Source organism: Barbus barbus, assembly GCF_936440315.1.
Source record: "Barbus barbus genome assembly, chromosome: 14".
Lineage (NCBI taxonomy): Eukaryota > Metazoa > Chordata > Actinopteri > Cypriniformes > Cyprinidae > Barbus > Barbus barbus.
The window spans coordinates 6,668,157-6,680,434 of NC_136742.1; the positions used below are offsets into that span (position 1 = coordinate 6,668,157).

The following is a 12,278-nucleotide window of genomic DNA, read 5'->3' on the forward strand; positions in this document are numbered from 1 at the left end:
TTGCAGTTTGTATGCATGTAGGTTAACATCACAATACATAATACATACTGTATGCACAATTTAATATGGAAATACAAAAATGTAATATGGAAAAGACAACGTTTTCTGATAAACTGTTAATATTTTAAGCTAACCAAATAGAAAGTTTGTTAATTTACTGATAATGTAAATATGTGACCCTGGAGCACAAAACCAAGTAGCATGGGTAGCCTATATTAGTAGCAATAGCCAACAGTACATTGCATGGGTCAAAATTATTGATTTTTCTTTTATGCCAAAAATCATTAGGATTTTAAGTAAAGATCATGTTCCATAAAGATATTTTGTAAATTGCCTACTGTAAATATATCCAAATTTTATTTTTGATTAGTAATATGCATGGCTAAGAAATTAATTTGGACAACTTTAAAGGTGATTTTCTCAATATATTGATTTTTTTTGCACCCTCAGATTCCAGATTTTCCAGCCAAATACTGTCCGATCCTAACAAACCATACATCAATGGAAAGCTTAATCTCAAATTAAAAAAATTGACTCTTATGACTGGTTCACATATAAGAATAAAACCTAAACATACAATATATTTTAACTAATGACCTGTTTACCATTACACAATATAATGTAGTTTATTAATGTGATTCAAATTTTAATAAAATGTTCATTTATAAATGTATACTGGGATATATTTTTCCACCCAGGAGCTTGTTTGTATCATTTTGAAATAGCACAGGCAACATTTGTAAGCAACTTGCCCGCAATATTCTCAAGTTAAACCATAGCATTTTTAAACCTTGTGTAACTCAATGTGTATTTAATTAAAGACTAAATTATTTTCTCTGATAATTCATTGCCTGACAGTGATGCAATTTAAAACAAGACAACCAATTAAATGCACAAGGGGAAAAAGACTTTTATTATCTGCCTAAAAAAAAATCAACAGGCAAACACAAGGTGGTTGAGCATAGCAAGTCCTTTGCAGATTAAATACTAACCAAACTAAGGCACATACGGGAAACTATAGAACGAACATGTCCATCAATCAACGCACTTGATCTCAGGTCAGTCAAAGATGCCAGAAACGCATCTGAATAAAAGGACTGCTGAAGATGATTTGAGGAATATTTTCCCCAAGAAAATAATATGAATTCTGCAACACACCAACTAAAAAGCAAAGCCAAAGGGCACTGAAAAAAGCTTCTCTAAAGATAATACAGAATAAATCATATGTACAACCAAATATTCATAATTCATTCACAGAAATGGGTTTGGAATGTAAGTGATGTGAACGAATTTAAAGGGATAGTTTCCCCCAAACAGAAAAACTCTTTATTTATCCACCCTCATGCCATTCCAAACCTGTATGATTTTTTTTTTTTTTTTTTGGAATCTTTAAATCTTGTCAGATCTTTTCATGTAAAAACCATTCATATTGACCAGAAAAAACTATATGAAGTAATCCTTACTACTTGAGACCTAAAACCACATAATAGAGCCGTTTTCATCTTTTTTCAAAATTATTATGACTTCAAAAACATCATATGGACCAAGTCATAGATCGCAAGTTGTATGGTCCATTTTGTAGATTAACCAACCATGCTCAATGTGAGCCACTGTATGGAAAATATCCATGAAGATATTTCAAAATTCTCTTTTGCATACAGGTTTAGAGCAACATGAGGGAGAGTAAATACATCAGCTTTTCATTTTGGGGTGAACTATCCCTTCAATTCACATCAGTGGATATAAAGTCTACAGAACAGAGAAACCCTGAACCCAAGCAGAAGTCTGCGGTATTTCATGGACTCCCAGACACTCTAATTCAACCAGCGCTGATCTCGGCAGCTGAAATGTCTGTACCTTCCTGTGAAACCTGCATCAGAATACATATAAACCCGATACAGACTGTGTATATTGTATACAGGCACATGTATCGTTGGCCTAAACCAAGATGTGAAGGACTGATTTAATCATCTCTCATCTCATCCAAGCCCCTCTGTTCATTCCTGCCACAGGCGGCATGCCGTGGGGCGGCAGCGGCACCTGAGGTTGGCCGGGTGGAGGTGGGTACCCAGCGGGCGGTAAGCCCATTACCGGAGGGGGCACATTGTGCCCTGGTGGCATACGCGGGGGTGGAGGGGGGTAGCTGGGGTTGTAGCCTGGAGGGGGGTAAGATGGGGTGGGTGGAGGCAGATTGGGAGGAGGGTAAGAGGTTGGAGGCGGAGGGCCTGGAGGCGGGGGGTTTGGATGTGGATAGTGGGGGTGCGGGTGGTACGGCAGGCCGAACGAAGGAGGCATGGGCGCGTAGGAGGGCGCTTCGGTCTTCATCATGGACTGCAGACTCTGAAATCCTTCACCGGACATGTACGAACTGGACGTGGACATTCCCATGATATAGCTGGAGGGAGGAGGGGGTGGCGGGCGGTGAGGTAGAGGGGGCGGGGCCCCGTGCGGCAGAGGAGGAGCCGGGCCCTGTGCTGGATCCATGTCAGCTGATGTGGCCGGTTCCGCTTCAGCGGGAGGAGCTGGGATGACAGATGGAGGCTTGCGATCTATGTGTGGACAGAAGTCATAGACGTGTATCAATTATATACACATTTAGTATAATCACTTTATAATAGTTTTCATTAACAAACATCATTGCATTATGTGTATTTACACTACTGTTCAAAGGTTTGAGGTTGGTAAGATTTTAGGGTTTTTGAAAATAATTGTCAGGGCTGCATTTATTTGTTCAAAAATAGTGAATTACAATACAATATTGTGAAATGTGATTCCATAAAAAAAAAAAAAAAAAAAAAAAAAAACTTTATAATTTCACAATGTATTTCAGTAATGGATCATTACTCCAGTCTTGAGTGTCACATGATCCTTCAGAAATAATTCTAATATGCTAATTTGATGCTCAAGATACTTTTTATTTTTAATTAATAATGTTGAAAACAGTTGAGCTGCTTAATATACTATAATATAATATATATATGACCCTGGACCACAAAACCAGTCATGTGTGTCAATTTTTCTATTTCTACATCATCTGAAAGCTGAATAAATAATCTTCCCATTGGTGTATGGTTTGTTAGGATAGGACAATATTTAGCCGAGATACAACTATTTGAAAATCTGGAATCTATTTCAAAACACAGAAAGCCTCACCTGGGGGTTGGGACACAGGGAGAGGGGGCATAGGACTCTCCAGGCGTGGTATCTTAGACCCGACTTGCTCTGTTTCAGAGACAGAGAGAAATTAGCACTTGATACAACAGGAAATTCATCATCTCACAATTGACATTCATTATTATGACACTATAAAAGTGTCCAGAATGAGTTACCTGTTGGGGCTTTAGGTTCATCTTTAGGAGAGACCTTCAAAAGAAAATAAAACGTGAGCCCAAATTAAAGTCAGGGATGAATGGCTGTGTGCCAGGGTAGTGACTTGAAATAGTTTTTGGTCACAAATGTGAGTTATCCATAATATATCCAACTGCAAATGCTTTACTTACATGTTGGCGTTTAATCTTGGCGGGTGGGCTGGCCTGGGGGGAGTTTTTCTTGGAGGGAGGTTGAGCAGGTGGGTTCTGCCCCCCTGACTGGATGGGCTGGGGGGCAGGAGGGGGTGGCGGTTTCTCTTTGTCCTGTATCTGAGGCTGCTGGGGTATCGGCTGCTTACCCTGAGAGTACAAATCCAGAATCTGGTGGCAGATGTCTGAAGAACACAAGACAAGGGATCATGAAATGCTGGAAGAGAGCAGTACATCATTACACGAATCATTAAAACTAGACTACTAGGGTTATTTTTCCTATATCCAAATAATTATTTTGGCAGAGAGGCATAGAGAAAGTTTGAAATGCACAATGTCAAATATTAATGTGATTACCCTCCAGCAGCTCCACCGGCACATCCTGTACAAACTGCTCCCACCAGCGGCGAGACGACTGCTTAGACGTCCACTCCTGAATGTCAAACTTACACAGCCGCCCAGCGAGGTACATGACTGCCACTGCTATGATCTCTGGCTCCCACTGAAGGGACAACATTGTGCAGAGGCTAGAAATACACACAAACATGTAATTAACTGCAGAAGGATCAATGATGTCAAATAGTTTCCTTGTAAAAAGAGGCCTATTAAACATTCTTTTGTTTTTGGTGCAAAAGAGCAAAATTAACTAGGTTTAAATGCCTAAATATTAAAAGTTTTAAATGTCACAAACTGTGCATCCCTGAACAATTTCTCATAAATTTTACATCCAAGAAGCCTCAAGTTCTCCATGCATGCACACACACACACACATATATATACAGCAGTTAAAATGACTATTTTAACAGCTATAAGAAACACAAATTAACTCATTTGAGGTTAGTAATTAGGACTGTACTTACATTTGATCTACCTATTACAATAGTCCCCTTACAAGTACTGCTATCATAAAAATACACTTATATGTAGGTTTAAAATTCTACAAATGCAACAAATATTTTAGCAAAATTAATGTTTTACTCAGAATTATCGCGCTCCATCTGTTAAGCGCATGCGCACAGCAGCGCTCGTTGCTCTCCTGACAGCAAAATGGATATGTTTGCATGACTTTCTAACATTTACAGAAGAAACATAGGGACACTGAAGACTGGAGTAATGATGCTGAAAATTCATTTTAAAACATCTTGAGAAATCGGCAGTTTTCCTTTATTTCACAAAAGTATGTTTTGTTTTTTATTGTGAATGTACACAAATAAAATACATATTTTGAATAGTTTTGAATAACGTCTTACTCTTATATGACCACAAATGAAGGAGTAGGCTAGTGCAAATCGTGCCGGCGCCTCACGCGCAGTTAAGCACAGCCTCGCAGCCTGTTCATGTCATAATAAAATACAGTCGGCCAAAAATATTGAAGAAACATGAAAAATATATTTTATTTCCCCTCACTCCACAACAAATCATTTAAATTTAACAGTAGAAAGAACAAAAAGAATAAAAATATAAGAAGCTAACAAGCCAAAATTAATTAATTTAAACTTTTGTACTTCACGTTCATGTAAAACAAAATGTGCTTGCCATAATATCACGGCGTTATGGTGGTCAAGCTGAAAGGCACGGACTACAGGCTATTTAAACTGAACAATGCACTGCAAAAAAAGGAATAATAATCATGTAAACGTAGGCTAGCCTACTAACACCAAATTAAGATGAGTGTGTTTGAGAGGTAACTCGTCTTTTTCTTACCATATGTAAAATAATTTTAGATACAATTTAATAATATGAATATGATTTAATGCGCTTTTGAACTACAGGGAAACGGTGCTTTAACGTGAGCAACACCATGAACACGAGCTGCCTATAGGCTAATTCTGTCATGTGACTCCACATTTATTTGCGTTAAAGCCCCTTTTCTCGACAAAAAGTGTTTCCAAACTAATTTTTGCGACATTTGAAGTATCGATATGGAATTTATGCGCTAAAGTTAAACGGAAAAAGATTTTGTCGACACATGAGAAATTTAATCGATAATTGGCATTTCCATCAGCTATATCGTAAATATATTAAAGCGCTAAATATTTTTCCGCAAAAAAATCCTTGGATGGAAACCTGGTTATTGACGAGCACTTTTGAGCTGCTGCACTGAGCCCAAGCACGCTAAATTAATTCAAATTTTTTTAATGAAGTGGGCCGCGCGGCCGATGGAATGATATACGTACATTTACTACAATCTATCTCAAGAGCTTGAGAGGAGAAGAGGCGAGGAGAAGAATGGCAGATAATTGCCAAATGCTGATGAGAAAAGCTTGTCACATCAAACAAAAAATACTTGAGACTGTAAAGGGACTTCAGCTAAATATTTAAAGGTGTGAATACTTATGCAATGTACTTATTTCAGTTTTTTATTTTTAATAAATTTACGAAGTTGTGACAATTCAGTTTTTTCTTTGTCAATATGGTGCATGGAGTGTAGATTGATGTGGGGGGGGGGGGGTAATTTAAAGCAGTTAAACATAAGGCAGCAACTTAAAAAAAAATGAAGGGGTGTGAATATATTCGCAAGGCACTGTAATATATATATATATATATATATATATATATATATATATATATATGTGTGGTCATTAACTAAGAATTTTAGTACATCACGTTAAATTAAATGAAAATATGTTGCTTTGGCAATTGAATAAATTTTTTAAAGTTTTAATAATTTTGAAATACTTAAAATAATTTTATATTATTTCAAGTACAAAAAATATTTTGATGGTTTTAGTTAACAATAATAATACTGATATGCATGTATGGTAAAAACTGAATGACCACAGAATTATGGGGACAAAAAAATATATACTTTCTGATTCAAACAGTACCACTGTTGGAAATGAACGAATTAATAAATTACAGTCCAACCTGTCATTGACAAAGGTCCACGCCATCTGCACAAGCTTCTGAACTTTGTTCTTGTCACCTGAAAAAGCAAAGCATGAGATGATTAACATCACAACAAAGCAATATTATACAGGTCCTTTTCAAAAAATTTGCATATTGTGATAAAGTTCATTATTTTCTGTAATGTACTGATAAACATTAGACTTTCATATATTTTAGATTCATTACAACACAACTGAAGTAGTTCAAGCCTTTTATTGTTTTAATATTGATGATTTTGGCATACAGCTCATGAAAACCCAAAATTCCTATCTCAAACAATTAGCATATTTCATCCGACCAATAAAAGAAAAGTGTTTTTAATACAAAAAAAGTCAACCTTCAAATAATTGTTCAGTTATGCACTCAATACTTGGTCGGGAATCCTTTTGCAGAAATGACTGCTTCAATGCGGCGTGGCATGGAGGCAATCAGCCTGTGGCACTGCTGAGGTGTTATGGAGGCCCAGGATGCTTCGATAGCGGCCTTAAGCTCATCCAGAGTGTTGGGTCTTGCGTCTCTCAACTTTCTCTTCACAATATCCCACAGATTCTCTATGGGGTTCAGGTCAGGAGAGTTGGCAGGCCAATTGAGCACAGTAATACCATGGTCAGTAAACCATTTACCAGTGGTTTTGGCACTGTGAGCAGGTGCCAGGTCGTGCTGAAAAATGAAATCTTCATCTCCATAAAGCTTTTCAGCAGATGGAAGCATGAAGTGCTCCAAAATCTCCTGATAGCTAGCTGCATTGACCCTGCCCTTGATAAAACACAGTGGACCAACACCAGCATCACTGACTGTGGGTACTTGACACTGGACTTCAGGCATTTTGGCATTTCCCTCTCCCCAGTCTTCCTCCAGACTCTGGCACCTTGATTTCCGAATGACATGCAAAATTTGCTTTCATCCGAAAAAAGTACTTTGGACCACTGAGCAACAGTCCAGTGCTGCTTCTCTGTAGCCCAGGTCAGGTGCTTCTGCCGCTGTTTCTGGTTCAAAAGTGGCTTGACCTGGGGAATGCGGCACCTGTAGCCCATTTCCTGCACACGCCTGTACACGGTGGCTCTGGATGTTTCTACTCCAGACTCAGTCCACTGCTTCCGCAGGTCCCCCAAGGTCTGGAATCGGTCCTTCTCCACAATCTTCCTCAGGGTCCGGTCACCTCTTCTCGTTGTGCTGCGTTTTCTGCCACACTTTTTCCTTCCCACAGACTTCCCACTGAGGTGCCTTGATACAGCACTCTGGGAACAGCCTATTCGTTCAGAAATGTCTTTCTGTGTCTTACCCTCTTGCTTGAGGGTGTCAATGATGGCCTTCTGGACAGCAGTCAGGTCGGCAGTCTTACCCATGATTGCGGTTTTGAGTAATGAACCAGGCTGGGAGTTTTTAAAAGCCTCAGGAATCTTTTGCAGGTGTTTAGAGTTAATTAGTTGATTCAGATGATTAGGTTAATAGCTCCTTTAGAGAATCTTTTCATGATATGCTAATTTTTTGAGATAGGAATTTTGGGTTTTCATGAGCTGTATGCCAAAATCATCAATATTAAAACAATAAAAGGCTTGAACTACTTCAGTTGTGTTGTAATGAATCTAAAATATATGAAAGTCTAATGTTTATCAGTACATTACAGAAAATAATGAACTTTATCACAATATGCTAAATTTTGAAAAGGACCTGTATATTTAAAAATATATATGTCTTGAAGGGGTCCTATTATGCTTTTTCACTTTTTGAATTTTAGTCTGTGCAGTGTGTAGGTTTGGGCATAAAAAGATCTACAAAGTTACAAATCTCAAAGGGAGATTTTTTTATTTTTTTTTTAAATCCCTTTTCAAGAACTACAGCGAACGGCTCATTTGGACTACAAAGTTGTTTTCCTGTATTTATGAGATCACAAAAATAAATCCCGCCTACGGAAATTCGAATGGGTGGGGAGAACGATTGGTTGAGCACTGCACGTTTCAAAATCAAAACCCGGTGCGGGTGTTTTTATATCACTGCATTTCTGAAGGAACCCGACTGTCTTCAGAAAATTTGGAATGTTATTTTCATAATCTTGCATGTAATGTCTGATAAAGTAGCGTTTGTGAGCGCAGCGCTGCTTTGTGCATCGCTCCCGCTCCAACAGCGCCTCCTGCTGGCAGAGAATTCATTTGCATATATGCCGCCACAAATAGTGTACGTCTGTGGGACTATGGTATAAATAAACTCAATTCATGTTATAATGTTAGAATTAAAGAACAATAAACACAATACATATTACCGTTACATAGTAAATGCAGTTATTTTTAAGCTGTTGTTGACATCCGATCTAAAACGTGATTTAGCCAAAAAAAAAAAACAACAATAACGTTACTACTTTAATATCTCTTGCAATATCGGTGCATGCAAAGGTTCTGAGCGCAATCCTCAATATTCTCGGGGTCTGAATTGATATGGCAATATTGACGAACTTGCTGTTTTGGCGAGGGGCGGGGCAGTACTGAAACACCGTCTAAGCTGTTCGCCAATCACAACACACCGGGACAGCTAACCAATCACAACACATTTCGTTTTTCAGAAGGCGGGCCTTCATCAAACCCAGAACTAATCAAGTCCTTTGTGTCAGCCTGGGGAGAAAGGTATTGTAATAATGTAAATTATGTGAAGCAATTAAATTTTCGAACCACCAAGCATGAGAGCATGTTCTAGTACACCCCCAAAACCAAGACTTTGTAAAAGAGCATAATAGGACCCCTTTAAACCTATTAATACCTTTGAGCTGTTTAGCATAGCGCAGCAGAAACTGGTATGGGTGCTCAACTTGTAAATCAAACTTGATTGTCTGGAGTAAAATTCTTTCCAGGACCATGACCTCTTCCTGCGGAGACATTCCATGATGTTTAATACAGTAGGAACATCACAAGAACGAGAACTTGTGTTTTGAATGGATTGCAAACCTTTGGATCATCTCCAAACTGTGCAAACTGCACATCATTGAGCAGACTCCGAGCCGTTTTAATGATGTCTTTACACTTCTTAGGGGTTTCTTCCACTTTACCAGCTAGGAAAAGACAACAAGCCCCAGTCACCTGTAGAGAGAAACATAAAACTTTTAAACACGACTAAATTTAGAGTGTGCTACATGCTAGACACTGTGTTTACTCAGTCCCTTTTGGTTTTTTCCCTCCTGGCACAACAGAATACTGTTTCGACATTTGAAAACTTTTTCCTTGAAAGCCATCAAAATGATAAAACAGACTAGATAATCATAACTTGGACCGAGCAGCGATTTTTTTGTTTTGTATATTAAATAGGTTTAATTCAAAGTATGACTCAAGATAAAACAAATGACTTTATTAGAGAATATCAATAAACAGTGATATATAGTTAAACATATAAAATAATAAACACTAATAATAATCATTAAAAGGCCCTATTCTTTGAATTCATCTAAAAAAGAACTGGAATCGTAATTCAAATGATTTCAGAAAATTCTGATATTACAATAAATAAATGATACATTACCCCAGTTACCGCTATACACAAAGCAGTGCTATATGTATAAGCAATTAGGCATTATATGGTAGGATCAAAAGAAAATGCTATGGATGAAATAATCAAGATTTTCAAGAGCATGTTGTACTTACATATCTGGGAAACTGTTTGAAAGAATGAAACATGTAAAAACGATGAAAGTATGTTATTCCAGTTGCCAGAGTGTCATAATGTCTTAAAAATTGGTTAAGGATAATATAAATATCCTCTTAATATTTAAAAAATCATTCCTACACAGAACTGAAACTGAATTTGGTAATAAGTTGTAAATGGCAGCATTAGAAGGATACAGTCCGAGACGTGTCCCGACGTCGAATATGAACCGGGCTCCCTCTCGTCTGTACCGGGCTTCTGTGGCTGGATCCAGGCCATCGGACTGGGACGGGGTGTGGGCCAGATCCTTCTTGTCCCAGTACCAGCATGGCTTTGTGTGGTCCAGATTTGTGGCAAAACTTCCAGCAGCGGTGTTAGAGTTCTCCTTGCCGTCCTTCATTTGCAAAAGACTGAACATATCTGTTAGTTAATTACTTTTTTTGGACATTGTTATCACATAACACTTCAAGATGATTTCAGATAAGCATGTGAAGTAGACAACTAAATGTAAATGGTGAGTAAAATAATAATAATAATAAAAAATCTTGAAAACATAAATGAACACTTCCCGGGATCTTTTTTTCTCACTGTAACATTATTTTTATTGCAATTAAAAATTAAAACGTCCTGCGTTTTTTTTTACTTTATTAAGTCTGACTCGAACCATTATTAATTTCATATAATAATAAAATGCAGACAGCTTTAAAATAGTAAGAATGTGTGGAGCTGAAAACAATTCGATTCTAAGAAACACTAAACATATTCTTGATTTAAAGCAAAACATAATTTTTCATGGTTATTATGAGGAAAATCATAGCAAATAAGATCCCATTCGAGGCCGTTAATCACATTTAAAGCTCTGTTTAGAGTCATTTCGCTAAAGACCACACGGAAACACCAAATCTAGGACATATCTCTGATCACATATAATATTAGTAGCTGATTATGCAGTAAATCTGGTGTTTATGTGAAAAGAGCAGTTTGATCTTTTATCCCTCGGTTCAGTTTGACAGTGCGATCAAAACCGCTCGCGGGAGATCAGATTAATTATAAAACAACGCGTAACTAATCGGTAATCTTACCGTTACGGTATATGATTCGATTATGATCTCGATGAGTTGAGCAGTTAGACAAAATTGAAATTTTTGTCAGTCTTCACATTCACGACATGGAGGCAGCCATTTACAGCGCGTCTTCTTCTTCTTCTTCTTCTCAGAAGCGCTGTTGCGCCGTTAAACCCACTTCAACCGCATTAGCGCCTCCTGCAGGCTTGGAGGACAAACACACAACAGATATAAAATCACTGAACCTCACCGTGAGCAATAAATGATGTAATAGATAAAAACATTATCTACAATGACCACTCAACTCATGGAGTTAGCCAAAGTATTAATGGTTGTATGTTTTGTTTTACTTCATATATTTACATGAATACGTATTAAATTATGTTAACTTTGAGGGAAAAGACCGATGATGTGATTGCTGTGAGAGATGGAAGGAAGCCATGCTGATGACACCTACTAATATTAGACAAATATCAGATATTTGAACACTGTAATGTGTCATGTGGGTTACTGATCTAATACAAATGCATGCAACAAAGCAAAGTAGCTTAAGTATGCCTGCTCTTATGCTGTCAGCAGAGGGCAGTACTGCTTAGTAGTTAGCATTGTGGCTTACAAAACTGCTGAAAGAGCTCCACCATCACTTTTGATCAGCCAATGAACAAACAGTTTAATGTAAACACCACCATATACTCATCATTGACTAAGTCCAGTGTTGTTCTGGACCCCATTGACTTTAGATGCATGGAGAGAGAAAAAACAAACCATTATTCTGAATAAATGTGTTTGTATTCTACAGAGAGGTCACACAGGTCTATCAAAAACATATCTTTTATTATTTTATTTTAATTTATGAAAGAAGATTTCAAAACAGACAAGTGAGCAGCCTTTTGAGCCCATAGCTTTCTTACAAACAGCAACTCACCCTTTTATCGACACAATTACAAATCACCAGCTGAGCTTAATCAAGGAATTACAGTCCAATTTCAAATATTATACAAAATATGATTAAAACCTCCAACAGAAAATTACAAAAATACATAATCCCCCCCAAAAATGAACATTGGAAAAAGAAAAGCACAAAACAAAACTGAATTAAAGTTGACCAAATTCCAGTAAACTCTTCCTTTAAGACAATATTTATATAAAAGCCCTGTATTTTATGCACATTTTGATATTG

The 12,278-nt window shown here is 37.4% G+C and overlaps 1 protein-coding gene across 3 annotated transcripts; it reads right to left on the minus strand.

Moving 5' to 3' along the window:
* Positions 1 to 1,297: 1,297 nt before the first annotated feature.
* On the minus strand, positions 1,298 to 11,248 carry LOC306880569 (cyclin-K-like). 3 transcript variants are annotated; one of them, XM_079434178.1, is made up of 11 exons: positions 11,117 to 11,248; positions 10,232 to 10,444; positions 10,034 to 10,115; positions 9,344 to 9,475; positions 9,159 to 9,264; positions 6,387 to 6,444; positions 3,876 to 4,045; positions 3,501 to 3,703; positions 3,330 to 3,363; positions 3,154 to 3,222; positions 1,298 to 2,549 (listed from the first exon to the last, which is right to left on the minus strand). In XM_079434178.1, the coding sequence occupies exons 2-11, from the start codon at positions 10,432 to 10,434 to the stop codon at positions 1,975 to 1,977; spliced, it is 1,632 nt and encodes a 543-aa protein (XP_079290304.1). In that variant the 5' UTR covers positions 10,435 to 10,444; positions 11,117 to 11,248; the 3' UTR covers positions 1,298 to 1,974. The 3 variants fall into 3 exon arrangements, with proteins under 3 accessions (XP_079290304.1, XP_079290305.1, XP_079290306.1); XM_079434179.1 differs by having other exon boundaries at positions 10,232 to 10,454; XM_079434180.1 differs by having other exon boundaries at positions 10,232 to 10,428; positions 11,117 to 11,243.
* Between the last annotated feature and the right edge of the window lie 1,030 nt (positions 11,249 to 12,278).

Coding starts and splice junctions, on each gene's coding strand:
- LOC306880569 (XM_079434179.1), bottom strand. CDS start 10,452: ATGTTCAGTCTTTTGCAAATGAAGGACGGCAAGGAGAACTCTAACACC. Junction 9,476..10,033: donor TCAAACAGTTTCCCAGATAT/GTAAGTACAACA, acceptor TTCTCTCTACAG/GTGACTGGGGCTTGTTGTCT. Junction 2,550..3,153: donor CCCTGTGTCCCAACCCCCAG/GTGAGGCTTTCT, acceptor GTCCACACATAG/ATCGCAAGCCTCCATCTGTC.